Here is a 13,655-nt window from a genome sequence, read left to right on the forward strand (position 1 = left end):
AGACAAGAGCCCAGCGCACAGACACGACTGCAGGGCCCAAAACAGGGGAGGAGGTGCATTAGCTTTATTGGTCACTGGTGCTTATAAAAGTGGGGGCTCTGCCCCGTCACTGCTGGTGGAAGGCATGGGCAGGGCCCGTGGCCCAGGGCGCTTGAGGTCCAGAGTCCCGGGTCAGGAAGCACAGACGCCACAGGTCATCAGCATGGGGGGCTCGAGGCCAGATGCTTGTTGCGCTGACAGAGGGTGGGGGTCTCCTTGTCCCTCTGGAAACGTCCTGAGGCCAACACCGACCGGGCCTCTCATCCCCATCCTTGGGCCGCTGTGTGTCCACGCCAGCCACGGCCCTTCCCCAGTTCGGCCTCCTGGGCCCGACTCCGGGGGCCCTGCGCTGGCCTGCAGGGGCCTAACCACTGGCGGCTTGTCCCAGGACGCGGTCTAGCAGGCCCGCCCGGGCTCTTCCAGTTTCGGGAAGGGCCTCTCACAGGGACATGGGCCTCAAGGGTGAAGCGGCTCCTGGGACCTGGGTGGCTGTGGCCAGGTGCGATCTGGGGGCATCTGCCGAGCAGGGAGAGGAGGGGTGTGAGGGCCACCCTGTCTGGAGGGGCCTCTAGCTCCATTCTGTTCATCCCCTGTTGGCAGCGTGTCTGGCATGCAGCCCACGAGCTTTGGAGCCACTACAACTCCAGAGCCAGAAGGGCCCAATTCTGCCTTGGGCAAGCCTCAGTTTCCCCTCCTGGGTCACTGTCAGGGCTTAAAGGGGGGCCTCAGAGAGCAGACCCGTGTGACCCTCTCTGGGCTGATGCTCAGGGAGGGCCAGGACCGTGTTTAATTACGATTAATAAACGGCCTGGTCATCACGCCATGAGCAAGAGAGCAGGCTGGCATCCAGAGGATTCTGGGGGAGATGGACTTAACAACAAAGCAGGGCCAGCAGGCAGGCAGTGAGCTGGGACTCCCATGGCTGGCCAGTGGGAAATGGACACGTGTGGGCCCTGCTCCCGGGTCCCACCTCAACCTCCGGCTGGCCCCCCTGGAAGTTTTCTTTCATGCGCCCGACACACAGGCAGTGTCCAGGCAGCCCGCTGTCCACTCGGCCGCGGTGCCGGACTGGTGGCTGTCTGTCAGCAGTGCCCACCCCTTCTCTGGGGCGGGCCTGACGAGCAACCGCTGGGCCCGAGGCCGCACGTACCTGTGGTGTGCGGCCCCGGCCAGGGCCCCCTGTGCAGCACACATGACACACGCTGGGCCTGCTGACCCGCATTCGCCCTTGAGGCAGCCCCTCAGGCCCCGAAGAGTGCAGGGGCTTCTTTGCTGAGCATGGAACCAGGGTCCCCCGCCCACGGCAGCTCCTGCTCCTGGGTAGGGCAACCCTGGGTGGGTGCTCGCCTCCGAGCAAGGACAGGGGATGAGCCCGGGGACCGTGCACACGGCCGGCGGCGCCCCACAGGACCGACGCGGGTCACGAGGGTCCGCTCGTGGGTCAGCGGGTGCCCGGGCGGCCTCGCGGCGGAGACGGACCCGCCCGGGGGCCGGCAGGTGGACGGCAGCAGGCGGGTCCCTCCCTGGCTCACCTGAACCCCTACTGCCGGGGTGCTGCGTCCATCACGGGCTTCTGGACGCCAAAGGCAGTGATGAAGATGTTGACCACGACAATGATGAAGACTAGGCCGGTGGCCAGGTTGTTGAGGAAGTCCAGCTTGGCATGCTTCGCGGGGTTGTTGAGGTCGTACCTGACTGTGGGCGGAAGGGAGCCGACGCTGCACCGGGGCCTGCGGCACCTGGGGCCTGCCGCCACGCTCGGACCGCTTTCCAGGCCTGCGGCCTCAGCCCCGCAGCCCCTTCTCCAAGAACGGAAGCTCAGAGGTGTCCGTCTGGGAGCAGAAGAGACGGCCCGAGGCCCAGGTGTGGATTTGAGGGCACAACGCGCTGGCGCTGAACGCACCCAGGCAGGCGCCTTTCTGAGCACTGCGGGCAGTGGCCTAGTGACTGTCACGTGGGCCCAAAGCCCTGCCCTTACCCCCACTTCATGGATGAGGCAACCGAGGCCCGCGGGGGTCAGGTACCTGCCCGAGGTCACACAGCCAGCCGTGGAGGTGAGCCCTGACCCTCCCCCCGGGGGAAGGACCACCAGCTAGTCCCCGTAGACCACGTTCTCCCGCAGCCTCGCTCGGGTGGGTGGAGGGACAGAGACGGGGGGCCACCTCCTGACCGCATGGCTGAGTGGGGGCTGCCCCGGGGCCCTCCCCCGCCGGGGCCCCAGCCCAGGCTCACACCGAGGAAGATGAGCAGCACGCCCACGCCGATCTGCAGCACGAGGGAGATGGAGATGAGGACCACCAGGGGCACGAAGAAGGCGAAGCCGGGGCCCTGCTCGATGACGGCCTTCAGCTGGGACGCGTTGGCCATCAGCAGCGCGATGTCCAGCATGCTCTCCGCCGCGCTCTTCTTGTTGGCGTAATGGTTCACGTTAATGGGCCGGTTCCTGCCCCAGCGGGATGGCTGCGGGGAGGGGTTGGTCAGCCTGTGCCCCCCCCCCCCCCACCCGGCCTGTGCTGCCCCCCACCGCCTGTGCCCTCCCCCCCACTGGGCAGGGGGTGGGGCTCCGTGGGGCCTGCAGGTGAGGCCCAGGGCCCCAGAGGGAAGGGCTCCTTGACAGATCAGAGTCCGGACAGGGCTGTGCAGCCCCTGTAAGACAACCCCCCCCCTTCCCGAATCAAGTCCTCTAGGAGACCAAGCTGCAGCCTCGGCACATGTGCTGGTCTGGCCCCGGGTGGAGCCTCTGGCCCCCTGCCTGGCACAACCCCACCGGGGGCCCCCGCCTGCCCTCCTCCGGCCCGGCGGGGCCGGGGGGGGGGGGGGGGCCAGGGCAGGAAGTGAAGTGTAGGCACCAGAACCCTGCTCGCTCCCCCAGCCACCTACCAAAGCGGGGTAGAGTCAAACTGAGCTGCTCTTTTAATTTTTATGTATTTACTTTTATTGTATTTTTTTTAAGTTTATTTATTTTGGGAGAGACAGAGCGGGAGGGGGGCGAACATGAGTGGGGGAGAGGCAGAAAGAGAGGGAGAGACAGAATCCCAAGCAGGCTCTGTACTGTCAGCGAAGATTCCGACCTGCGGCTAGAATTCTGAACCGTGAGATCATGACCCGAGCTGAAAGCAAAGCGTCAGGTGCCCAACCAACTGAGCCACCCAGGCGCCCCGCATTTTTATTATCATTATTTTTAATTTTTTTAATGTTTGTTTTCGAGAGAGAAAGAGAAAGAGACAGAGACAGAGCACGAGCAGGGGAGGGGCAGAGAGAGAGGGAGACACAGAATCTGAAGCGGGCTCCAGGCTCCGAGCTGTCGGCACAGAACCCAACACAGGGCTCGAACTCAGGAACCATGAGATCATGACCTGAGCCCAAGTTGGACGCTTAACTGACTGAACCACCCAGACGCCCCCCTAATTTTTATTTTTTTTTTAATTTTTTTTTCAACATTTTTTATTTATTTTTGGGACAGAGAGAGACAGAGCATGAACGGGGGAGGGGCAGAGAGAGAGGGAGACACAGAATCGGAAACAGGCTCCAGGCTCCGAGCCATCAGCCCAGAGCCTGACGCGGGGCTCGAACTCACGGACCGCGAGATCGTGACCTGGCTGAAGTCGGACGCTTAACCGACTGCGCCACCCAGGCGCCCCAATTTTTATTTTTAAAAACAATTTTAAACCACTTTATCGAGGTGTGATTGCCATACAAAAAGCCGTACACAATTAACGTAGACAACTTGGAGCCTCAGGAGTTAAGTGCACACCCAGGACACCCTGGCGGCCCCCAGAAGCCTCCTCTTGCCCTTTCATTCATTACCATGCTCTGTGATGAGGCTTGTGACGCCTTCTGTCCAGGAGGTGCCCCTGCCCGAGAACATCGCTGGGCCTCAGGCCACTCCTGGAGCCCTCCGTGCCCCGCCCAGGGGTCACCACCTCCAGGAAGCCCCTCTCTCCTGGGCACAGCTGCCCCCGGCTGGCCCCTCCCCAGCCCCCCAGGACGCACCCGCACCCCTCGGCCCTGAGCCACCAGGCCCTGCACCGCGCCTCCTGGGGCACAGGGGAGATCGCGTTTCCGAAGTCATGAAAGATGCAGGCTGGAGGCAGGCTGCAGGGGAGGGGCAAAAGCAGCATTCTCTGCCCCCTGTACCTTCTGCGGCTGGAAACTTCACCCTGCAAAATGCTGAACTACGGGGGTGGGGGTGGGGCAGGGGCGGGGGCGGGGGCGGGGCAGGGGTCGTTTTTGCCCTGTGTCTTACTTACTAAACTTAATCTCATCTAGAATAGTGTACCAGGAGGAAGGGAGAATGGGCGTGTGGAACAGCGGCAGTCGGGCAGCCCCGCCTTCATTCAGCCCGGAGGCTGAGTAGCAGAGGCACTAGGTTTAAAATTCCAGATCCAAGCACTGGGCCCTCCACCCAGCCCCGCCTCCACCCTGCACTGCTGACTGCGGCGCTCCACACACAGCAGCCCCACCGGGGTCCCGGCTTGGCCTCTTCACGCGAGCCTCCAGCTGTGCCCACAGCTGTGGGGGGGCCACCCCCAGGCCGCACACGCCCCAGCCCGCTGCCTAAGGGCCTGTGTGCCCACAGCGGGCGGCTGGGCTGGCCACGCCTCATCACGTGTGCGCTGCTGCGAGGGGCGGGCGTCCCTCGCCTGTGGCGGGAACGTGCTCCTGTCACAAACCACAAGTGCCAAAGCACCTTCCCTCAAGGCCACCACAGTGCTGTCCTGGTCTCCAGTCCTGGAGAAAAGAGCCGGGCGCAGACCTTTGGAGGGGCTCCCACCTGCTGGGGGCAGGGTGGCCAGGTACATATACGCCCAAGAGCACACACCCATCAGCACGTGTATGTGTACACGTATATAAACACGTAAACACGCATGCACGTATAAACACGCACAAGCAGACACACGTGAGCAAATACGCACACATGCTCGGTGCACACGCATGTGGGCACATGCACATATTAACCTATAAACAGGCACACGCACACATGCACAGCCAGGCTGACTGTGCTGGCCTCTGGGCTGGAGGAAGAATTCCCTTTTATTCTGAGCCTTCCACAACCGTTCGAGTCCTTTACAGCCACACGCACACTCAAACACAGAATGACACGTCAGTGCCCCCAGCATGGGGACCCTGTGTCCCCACTCTCCCCTGTCCTGGGTGCCCCTGGCCCGTCCTCACACTCACTGTGGGGAAACTGAGGCTAGCACAGGAAGCACTTTATCCAAAGCAGAGACCAAGGGAGGGCTGCGCTTTGACCCGTGTTCCCCTCGGGCCTGCAGAGGGGGCTGGGATCAGGGCCGGCGAGGTGGAGCTGTGCACTCACTCGGCCACTGTTCCGCAACCCCCACCCCCACGGCTCCAGTGGTGTGACCTTAGGACAGCCAGCACCCTCTGGGCCTCAGTCTCCGTGTGTGCAACCCCCTCTGGGCCTCAGCCTCCGTGTGTGCAACCCCCTCTGGGCCTCAGTCTCCGTGTGTCTGACGGGGCCAGGAGCAGGCATCCTAAGGTTCTGGTGGATCTGGCCACTGCCTCAGAGCCCCGAGTGGCAAGCACGCCCCTCCTGGTGCAGGGCACTTCCTGCCCACGCGGCCATCTGCTTCCTGTTCAACCCGTGCAGGGATAAGGGGCGCCAGCCAGGAGGCCAGTCAAGCCCCGCTCACCACAGCCTGGCTGTGTGGCCTCGACAACGTGCTCCCTGCAGCTGGCCTCAGTCTCCCCATCTGTGTGCCCCGGGCCGCACTCTGGGAAGCCCCCCTCTAGTGGACAGGGAGCATCAACCCTCCAACCTGGCCTGTCTGCCCCAGAGAGCCCGCTGTCCCGGGCACAGTCTAGCGGGGCAGGGTGGGAAGGCCGCCGGAGCCCTTGGTCTGAACTGCCAGCCTGGCTGCCGGGAGCCACGCTGGGAACCTCCCACACAGACCTCTGCCCGTGACCTGAGTAGCGCAGGGAACAAACACCCTGGTTAATGTGTCCCCAGGGCCAGGAGGACTTCCCCCAAACCTCAACGGTCGTATCGGGAGCCGGGCGAAGCGGCAGGTGAGCTCTGGAGTTCTCCCCCTAAAATCCAGGAAGGAGCCTTGCGGGTTGGGAGCCAGGGCCCAGGAGGGAGGCCCGCCTTCTGTGGACAGAGGGCCTGGGGGCGTTCGCAGCTAGCCCAGGGCCACAGTGCTGTCCTCAGCCCGGACAGGGAGGGAACTGGGACGGATGTGAGCCCAGATCTGCAGCGCCCAAGTGCCTGCTTCGGCCGTAGCTTCACGGATACACTCCAGTCCAGCCCAGGCTCGGGTAGAGGAGACGAGACGGAGTGCCCGCCCCGGCCTCCAGCTCCCCGGGGAGTTGAGGCCAGGCCTGGGAGGAGCCAGGGGACTGGGTTGCTGACCGCCGCCCATCCTGCCCGCCCTGACTGCTGCGTGGAAGTGTGGAACGGGAGCCCCTGCCCAGAACCCACCTTCCTGTTTTCGGAAGAGACCAAGGCCCCCACCAAATCCATGGCGTCCATCGGCTGCTCTGTGAGGAGCTAGGGTAGGACTCCCGCTGGCACCTCTCCCCAAGACCCCTGAATCCCACACCAGGGGTCTGTGCCTCAGTTTCCTCATCTGCAAAATGGGCGATCAGACTGAATGAGGGGTGCAGAGGCCCTTTGGTCTGTTGGAGCCCAGCCAGCCAGGGCAGACGGCCTCCTAAATGAGCTGCACGGATTTGGACCAATAGATCCGAACAACAAGAGAAAGGACAAGCCCAGGAAATGGCCGTGTGCCCTGAGCAGGACCCAGGGGCCTGGCCCACCACAGCTCCTCTGCTTGGGCACAGTAGGTGCCGGTGGGAACGGGGCTCTGGAGTCCTTCCCTCTGGGGAGGGACCTGAGAACAAAGGTGGGTCTGGCAAGACCTGGGGTGTCCCTCATCTGACCCACCCATCTGGCCATGTGCCATCGCTCATGCCTGGCACGGAGGCCACAAGGCCAGCACTGAGAGGTGTCTCGCTCCACGTCAGTGTCCCTGTCAGTGTCCCCACGGGAAGTCTCGGTGCGGGGGGGGGGGGGTTTCCCACAGCAGCTGGGCCATGGGCTGGGCAGACCTGCTTCCTGTGGGCTCAGCACTGGCCGGCAGTGACCCCGAGGCCTTTTAGAACTTGGCCAAGACCCTGCCAGCCTCAGGATCTTTCCGGGAAAGCAGAAGTGAGGGAGAGAGCCCAGATGCAGCCCCCGGAGCCACACCCCACCCCCCTGCTCCCCCCCTGCTGTGTCCTCCGCTGGCTGTGGCCCCAATGGCCACCACAAGGTCCAATGCAGCTGCCCCCAAGCCAAGACCCACCCCGGGCATGACACGGCCAAGGGCCATTTTCACACAACATTCAGGTTTGCTACTCGTCCTGCCACCAGCCGCAGGTGAGAGAGACACCAGCTCTCTTCGGCAGGGGCCCCGGGCAGCCTGGCCTCCGTGAGGGCCGTGGGGGCACAGGCACGGGGTGAGGAGCACCTGCGGGGTCCATCCGCTCAGCGGTTGCACGGAGGGCTCTTCCCTGAGCCCGGCCCCCCTGGGAAGTGAGTGACCCTGCCCCACTTCTCACTAGAGGACACTCCAGCCCCCAGCGGGCGTCCTGAGGCTGACAGGGGCTTTCGGCCTGGGCCTCCCAGTCAGCACTCCCCGCCGCCAGGGCTGTGCTGGGGACACGGGACCAACCTAGCCCACCCGCTCTGCCATCCAGGGCTCCTGTTCCACTCGCGCATCCAAAGACCCCAGGGGTCGCCCCTCTCGCCAGTGAGACCTCCTCACACAGGTGCCGGAGGCTCAGATTTGAGCAGGTGCTGTGAAGGAAAGGCTGTGCCTGTCCACAGGGGTCCCGCCACGGGGAAAGGTGCCTCCCTGGAGTCATCACCAGCAGCGGGCAGGAACGTGGACACTGTGCCCAGCACACACACAAGCCCATGTGGTCCTCACCACGACCTCTGACGAAAGACATTGCTACCATCCAACATCACAGAGGGGAAACCGAGACAGAGTAACGTCCCGCAAACACAACAAGGCGGGTCCTGAAGGTGGGAGGGCGAGGCAGAGGCTGGGGAGTGGCGCTACGTGGGTCTGGGCCGCAGGCACGGTGAGATCCTTCCAGGAGACCCCCACACCCACACCCACACCCACACTGGCTCTCGGGGGCCATGGAAGGGCCTGACCTCCTGTCACACACGTTCTCCCCAGACTTGCTTGGGCCTTTCCCTTGCTGTTCTCTCTGCTTGGGATGTCCTCTCCCACACGGCAGACGGCCATGCCGCACCACAGTCGGGTCCTGCAGCACGCAGCGCCAGCAGCCCCCTGTGCAGGAGCCCTCCTGACCCCCCTGTCCCCCACCCACACAGCAGGGCTCCAGGCTCTGGCCTTGGTTTCTCCGCCTGGGCTCGTCTCAGCACTGACGTAGCGGCTCAGTGATGATGGGGGAGGCATCTCCCACCTGACCTCCCTGGGCCTGGGATTCACAGGACCCTGCCTGCCAAAGCTGAGGGGAGCAGAGAGAGGCTGGACTGGAAGGCGCAGCCACAGGTTGGGAGGTGAGCAGGATCCCTCCTTTCCAACTGGGGTGTGGGGGGGGGTCGGATTATTTCTCCCTTTCCAGACGGTGCACAGGAGGCCCTGAGAGGTGAGGCAGCCTCCCCGAGTATGCACACCCACAGCTCTGAAGTGCTTCCATGCCAGGGCAGGCCACTCAAGGACCTTCTCGGTCCTCAGTTTCCTCACCACCAACCCAGGGACAAACATCCTGTGCCACCCTAGGGCCTTCAGGCTTTCCTGAAGGGTCAGCACAGAGGCTGGGCCCCAGAAAGCCTCTGTCAAGAACAGACAAGGATGCAGAGAATGGAGAGGATTAGTGGGGTCACCAGCACACAGGGGGCCTGCCCTGCCATCGGGGTCTCACTCACCCCAATGTCCTCCCCCACCCCCAACCCGGCCTATTCCCCACAGCTGAGCCGCGCTGCCCCAGCCGGGTTCACATGGCTGGGAGACGGCCATCCCTGCCCCCATCGCCAGGGGGTCAGAAAGTGAAAGAATGTTCAAAGTCAACAAGTCACCAGAGAGTCATGCCCAGGACTGCATCACAAACAGAGGTGCTGGAGAAGCTCTGGGCCCAGGGAACAGGGCACGGACAGCCCCACCCCCCGCCCCCCACAGGACCCAGGGGCAGCGGGGGAGCCACCACTTGTAAAGTGGAAGTCGGGACCCCTGCGAGCGCCTGTCCCATGCCCACGGCCGTCCGAGGCCAGGAGTGCATGTTTTGCAGAGGCCGCGGCGGAGACAGGAGCGGAGCCACAGCGGCCTCAAGTTCCCCATCGGGGCACGCACCGGATAGTGCGGTGGCGGCAAACACAGCGGGTGACGTAACCGTCTGCCCGCTGCTGGCCCCGGGCCCGGAGGCTGGGATCCTGCGCGTCCGGGCTAGCACGAGCGGGAGGGGATGCGGGGGCCGAAGTTAGAGGCCGGCACGGGAGGCGGGGGAAGGTGGCGCCCAGGCCACCCCGCCGCGCGGCTCGGCGTACGCACCTGCCGGCCCGCCCGGCGACCCCGGCGGCGTGGCCCTAGCCCCCGGACCGCACGTCGGACCCGACGGCGGGGGGGGGGGGGACGCACGGGGAGCAGAGACCCCGGCACCCCGCAGTGCGGAAGCGGGCGCGCAGCCGGCCGGCGACCCCCGGTGCCCGGGGAGCAGCGGGCGCGGGGCCCAGAGAGGGCGGGCGCCGGCCAAGATCGCACAGCGGCGCGGGCGGGGCGGGGCTTACCGGGGCGTCCGGGGAGCCGGGCGAGCCCGGGCGCAGGTCGCCGTTGAGCTCGAACTCCTCGGTGCCCGATTCCATGATGCGGCAGCCAGAGCCGCCTCGCTCGGGGCCTGAGCGCGGCCCGCGCCTGGGCCCCGGGGACCCCGCTGCGCTCCCGCCCTCGGCCCGCCCCCGGCCCGCCCCGGACTCCGCCCCCGGGCTCCGCCCCTCCGCCCCATCCGCCCCCAGACTCCGCCTCAGGACTCCGCCCCTCCGCCCAGCCGGGGCGGGCCCGCGGGACCCCGAGGACCCTCCCTCTCGCCGCGCGGGCGGGGGCGGGCCACGTCCGGCTCTGCCCACGTCTTGGACACTTTTAATCCACGAAATGAAGCCAAGAACCATCCTTCCCCGGGCCACTTCGCAAACTGCTGGGCGCGCCAGGAAGGCGAGCGCGCCGCTGCCAGGGAGTGGGGGTTCTCGGGCGCCCCACGCCCCCGGGGCCGACCCGCACGCTCAGGAGGTGGGGGGGGGGGGCGGGGGGGGCAGCAGAGGGCCGCTTGGTGCAGCCCCCGCCCTGTTGGCGCAGCCTCCGTGTTCCCAGGCGGGAGACAGGTCCTCTGGTCTGGGGTGGCGCCCCGTGCCAGGGCGGGCCGCTGCGGGCGGCCAGAGCGCGTTGGCTCCCCCAGGCCTTGGCTCAGTCGGCCGCTGTTTCCCAGGGCGCCCGGCAAGACGCGGGCCGCTCCCAGGCGTCGGAAGCCAGGCGGGTGCGCGGGGACCCGGAGGGGCCGGGCGTTACCTCCCGGGGCCACTGTGTCCTCGAGTCCTGACCCTGAGCCTGCTGCCAGGCCCAGCCGCTTTTACCACTCCCACTTCTTCCGCGGTGGTCTGCCGACGTCTCCGCCAAAGCACCCTAGTGTCCGTGAGCAGGGCCACTGGCCCCCTTGACCCTCCCCGCGCCCCTGGCTGAGGTCCCTTTAGGCTGCCGGACTCTATAACCCTGAACCACCATAGCTGTGTGGGCTGGGGCAGGTGACTGGACCTCTCTGTCTCGGCTTCCCCATCCGTGATGCGGGAATGGTCTTCTTAGGCCCTGTGGGCTGATTCTCCCCCCCCCCCCCCCCCCCCCCCCGCGGAAGGAGGTAAGTAGCAGTGCCCCAGGTCAGGAAGCAGCGAGTTAAGTGGGTGAATTAGCTGGAGTTGGAGGCTTGTTCATTCATCAGGTCGTCATGGAACGCCTACTGTATGCCCGGTCCTGTTCTAGACACAGAGCTGCGACAAGGTGGTGGGGGGGGGGGGGCAAGGTTTGTGGGACAGGCAGGAACCAGCCCCCAGCAGCCCTGCGTGGGGCCAGGTACGTGGCTTTTCTTACAGCCTCGGGAGGTAGGCTCTCCCCCGCTGGCCTGATGGGGGGGGGGGGGGGGAAACTGAGGAAGGGGGGGGGGGGGGAGGCCAAGAAGGAGGAGCTCAGAACTTCTGGGGCCTTTGCAGGCCGTCTAAGCGGTCGACTGGATGCCCCCCCAGCAGGTCTGCGTGGCCAGCAGGAGGGCACCGTGGGTGTGGGAACCCAGTTCCTGGTTTGACCAGGATCCTCACCACACTCCAGGCTGAGACCTCCCCTCCCCCACCCCACGCCTCATCCCTGCTGGCAGAGGAGTTTTATAAGTGAAACCAAAGGCATGGAAAATGCAAGTCACCCAGGGGATTTATCAGAAAAAGGGATCTTCCACTAAACCCTGGTCTGGGCCTCCTGTTGACCTTTCTCTTCTCCCGTGTGTGGGGGAGTAGCAGGGCCGGCAGGGGGTCGCACTGCCCAGGTTGGGGGGCAGCCATCCCAGGGGGTGTCGGTCCTACCCACTTACCCCATACCCAGGTCTGTGAAGGAGCTGCCGTTGGCCCAGTTCAAGGCTGAGGGAACTGAAGCCAGGGCAGGTGGTCCGTGCCTCAGTCCTTCTTTGGGCCGCCCTGAGCGGGGACTCTGCAGTGCCCCCCGGGGTCTGGGCAGGCCTGGGCACGGGGCCCCGTACAGCAACACACAGTTGTTCTCACAGAGCCCACACCTGACTGTTGACAAGTGGCCGAAAATGCAGAATTTTAAATGTTAGCACCTTTCACACAGAATGGCATAAACTCCCACCCCAGGCGCCACGCTGGCTCCTGGAGGGGCCAGGAGGGAGGGTCCTGAGGGTGCAGGGGAGGCTGGGCGGTGGGGAGAAGAGCCTCGGCCCCTTCCGCAGGTGAGAGGGTCTTGTCTTGGTGGGCCGTGTGGGGGCTGCGGATGGGAAGGCTCCGGGGGCCCTGGTCCCCCATCCTGAGCTTGTCTCTCCTGTGGGCCCCATGGCTGCTCAGAGCTGAGGTTCACCATTCCCTTGGTCCAGAAGGAGGATGTCGGAAAAGGTCCTGGTGTAACGATTCAGCAGTTCACCTTCCGGGGGTCAAGGTCACAGCCCTCACAGCAGGGTCTCACCCTCCAGGCCCGCCCCCCACCCCATTGTGTGTCCTCGAGAGGGACTTCCTGGACGGCTGTGTCATCCTCATTTGCCTATGAAGTGTCTGCTTCCCTGACTGCTCCCAGCACGGACCCAAAGGGGCCGGGCCATCTTGCTGTGTGTCCTCACTACCTGCTTTCAGATTCTCCTGCAGAGACCGGATGCTGAACTGAAGAGAGGGTCCGTGGGCAGAGGATCATGGGGAGTGTCCCGGGCTGGCCGTGCTCCCTGGCCGTGCTCCCGCAGAGAGGCGCAGAGACGTGGCGGAGAGGCTGCCCGTACAAGCAGCACACGTGTAGATACACCCGCACACTCAGTTAACCTGGCCCCACCGAGCTGTGTGACTAGGGAAACACTTCCCGTCTGACAAATGGGGGCGCTGAAGGTGAAGCACCCCAGCCCATAGAACACCCAAGGCCAGTGCCCAGTGTGGGAGGGCCCTGGAGCCCCCGTGGGCCCCTGTCACCTGGACCAGGCCCCCCGGAGCTGAGAGCTGAGCACAGGAGCGGGGCAGCCCTGGTGGCAGCTTCATGCCCCAGGCGGGCAGAGAGCGGACGCCTGAGCAACACCCCTCCTGGCCAGGAAGGACACAGGCCTCCCCGCCGAGAGGCCTGCACCCCAGCCACCGCACCCGCCCTGGAGCCAGGGAGGAGCATCACCTGTGCCCCTGCATTACGGCGGGGAGGGCTCGACCCGTCGCCTCGGGCCTGGGAGGATGCACCTCCAGACAAAACGTATTTTGTGGACCGGAGCCTTAGAAGGCCGCGGGCTCCTGGCCGGTCTCCCTCTCTGAGAGGCGTGGATCCCTGTCGGTGGTGTTTCCACATACGGAGGGCAGGAACGGTGGGGGGAGAGGTGGCATGACCTGCCCAGGCCCCCCCAGCCCCGCAAGGCAGGCTGGCGCTCGGTCCTCCCGGGAGGCCCCGCCTCTCCCGCCTCCAGCAGGGCCCGGCCCGCCCGCACACGCCCAGCGCCAGGCAGAGCCCCGGGGGTGACAGACACGCCTTGGGAGCTGGTGGCCCATGCCCACTGGCCCCCCTGGGGCACCATTACCTGGCGGCGGGTGGGCCGGGCTCTGTGCTCTGTCAGGTACTTTCGGGGACCACGGCTCCCACCAGATGGGTGCACGGGGCCAGGGGGTGGAGCAGGGCTGACCTTCCATTTCCAGAAGGACAGGGAAAGGAGGTCAGGCCTATGAGGAGGTGCTGTGCCACCGCCACACTTTATTTATTTGTAACTTTTTAAAAAGATTTTCCTTCAACGTTTATTTATTTCTGAGCGAGAGTGCACGCGTGCGTGTGCTTGCATGGGTGGGGGAGGGGCACAGAAAGAGAGGGAGAGAGGATCCCAAGCAGGCTCCCCGCGCGGCTCCGTCCCATGAACTGCGA

The 13,655-nt window shown here is 65.2% G+C and overlaps 1 protein-coding gene across 2 annotated transcripts; it reads right to left on the bottom strand.

Annotated features, from left to right (window-relative positions):
- Positions 1-82: 82 nt before the first annotated feature.
- NINJ1 (ninjurin 1) lies at positions 83-9,973 on the bottom strand. 2 transcript variants are annotated; one of them, XM_049638195.1, is made up of 4 exons: positions 9,806-9,973; positions 2,274-2,499; positions 1,572-1,734; positions 83-555 (listed from the first exon to the last, which is right to left on the bottom strand). In XM_049638195.1, exons 1-3 carry the CDS (start codon positions 9,878-9,880, stop codon positions 1,580-1,582), a joined length of 456 nt encoding a protein of 151 aa, XP_049494152.1. In that variant the 5' UTR covers positions 9,881-9,973; the 3' UTR covers positions 83-555; positions 1,572-1,579. The 2 variants fall into 2 exon arrangements, with proteins under 2 accessions (XP_049494152.1, XP_049494162.1); XM_049638205.1 differs by lacking the exon at positions 83-555 and having other exon boundaries at positions 1,646-1,734; positions 2,272-2,499.
- Positions 9,974-13,655: the final 3,682 nt, after the last annotated feature.

The sequence above is a fragment of the Panthera uncia genome, chromosome D4 (assembly GCF_023721935.1).
Source record: "Panthera uncia isolate 11264 chromosome D4, Puncia_PCG_1.0, whole genome shotgun sequence".
Lineage (NCBI taxonomy): Eukaryota > Metazoa > Chordata > Mammalia > Carnivora > Felidae > Panthera > Panthera uncia.

What these genes read in the sequence shown, in the direction of transcription:
- NINJ1 (XM_049638195.1), bottom strand. Translation starts at nt 9,880, where the DNA reads ATGGAATCGGGCACCGAGGAGTTCGAGCTCAACGGCGACCTGCGCCCG. An exon ending in CCGGCTCCCCGGACGCCCCG is followed by an intron (nt 2,500 to 9,805) that starts GTAAGCCCCGCC and finishes CCCTCCCCGCAG; the next exon opens with CCATCCCGCTGGGGCAGGAA. An exon ending in CGTGCTGCTCATCTTCCTCG is followed by an intron (nt 1,735 to 2,273) that starts GTGTGAGCCTGG and finishes TTCCGCCCACAG; the next exon opens with TCAGGTACGACCTCAACAAC.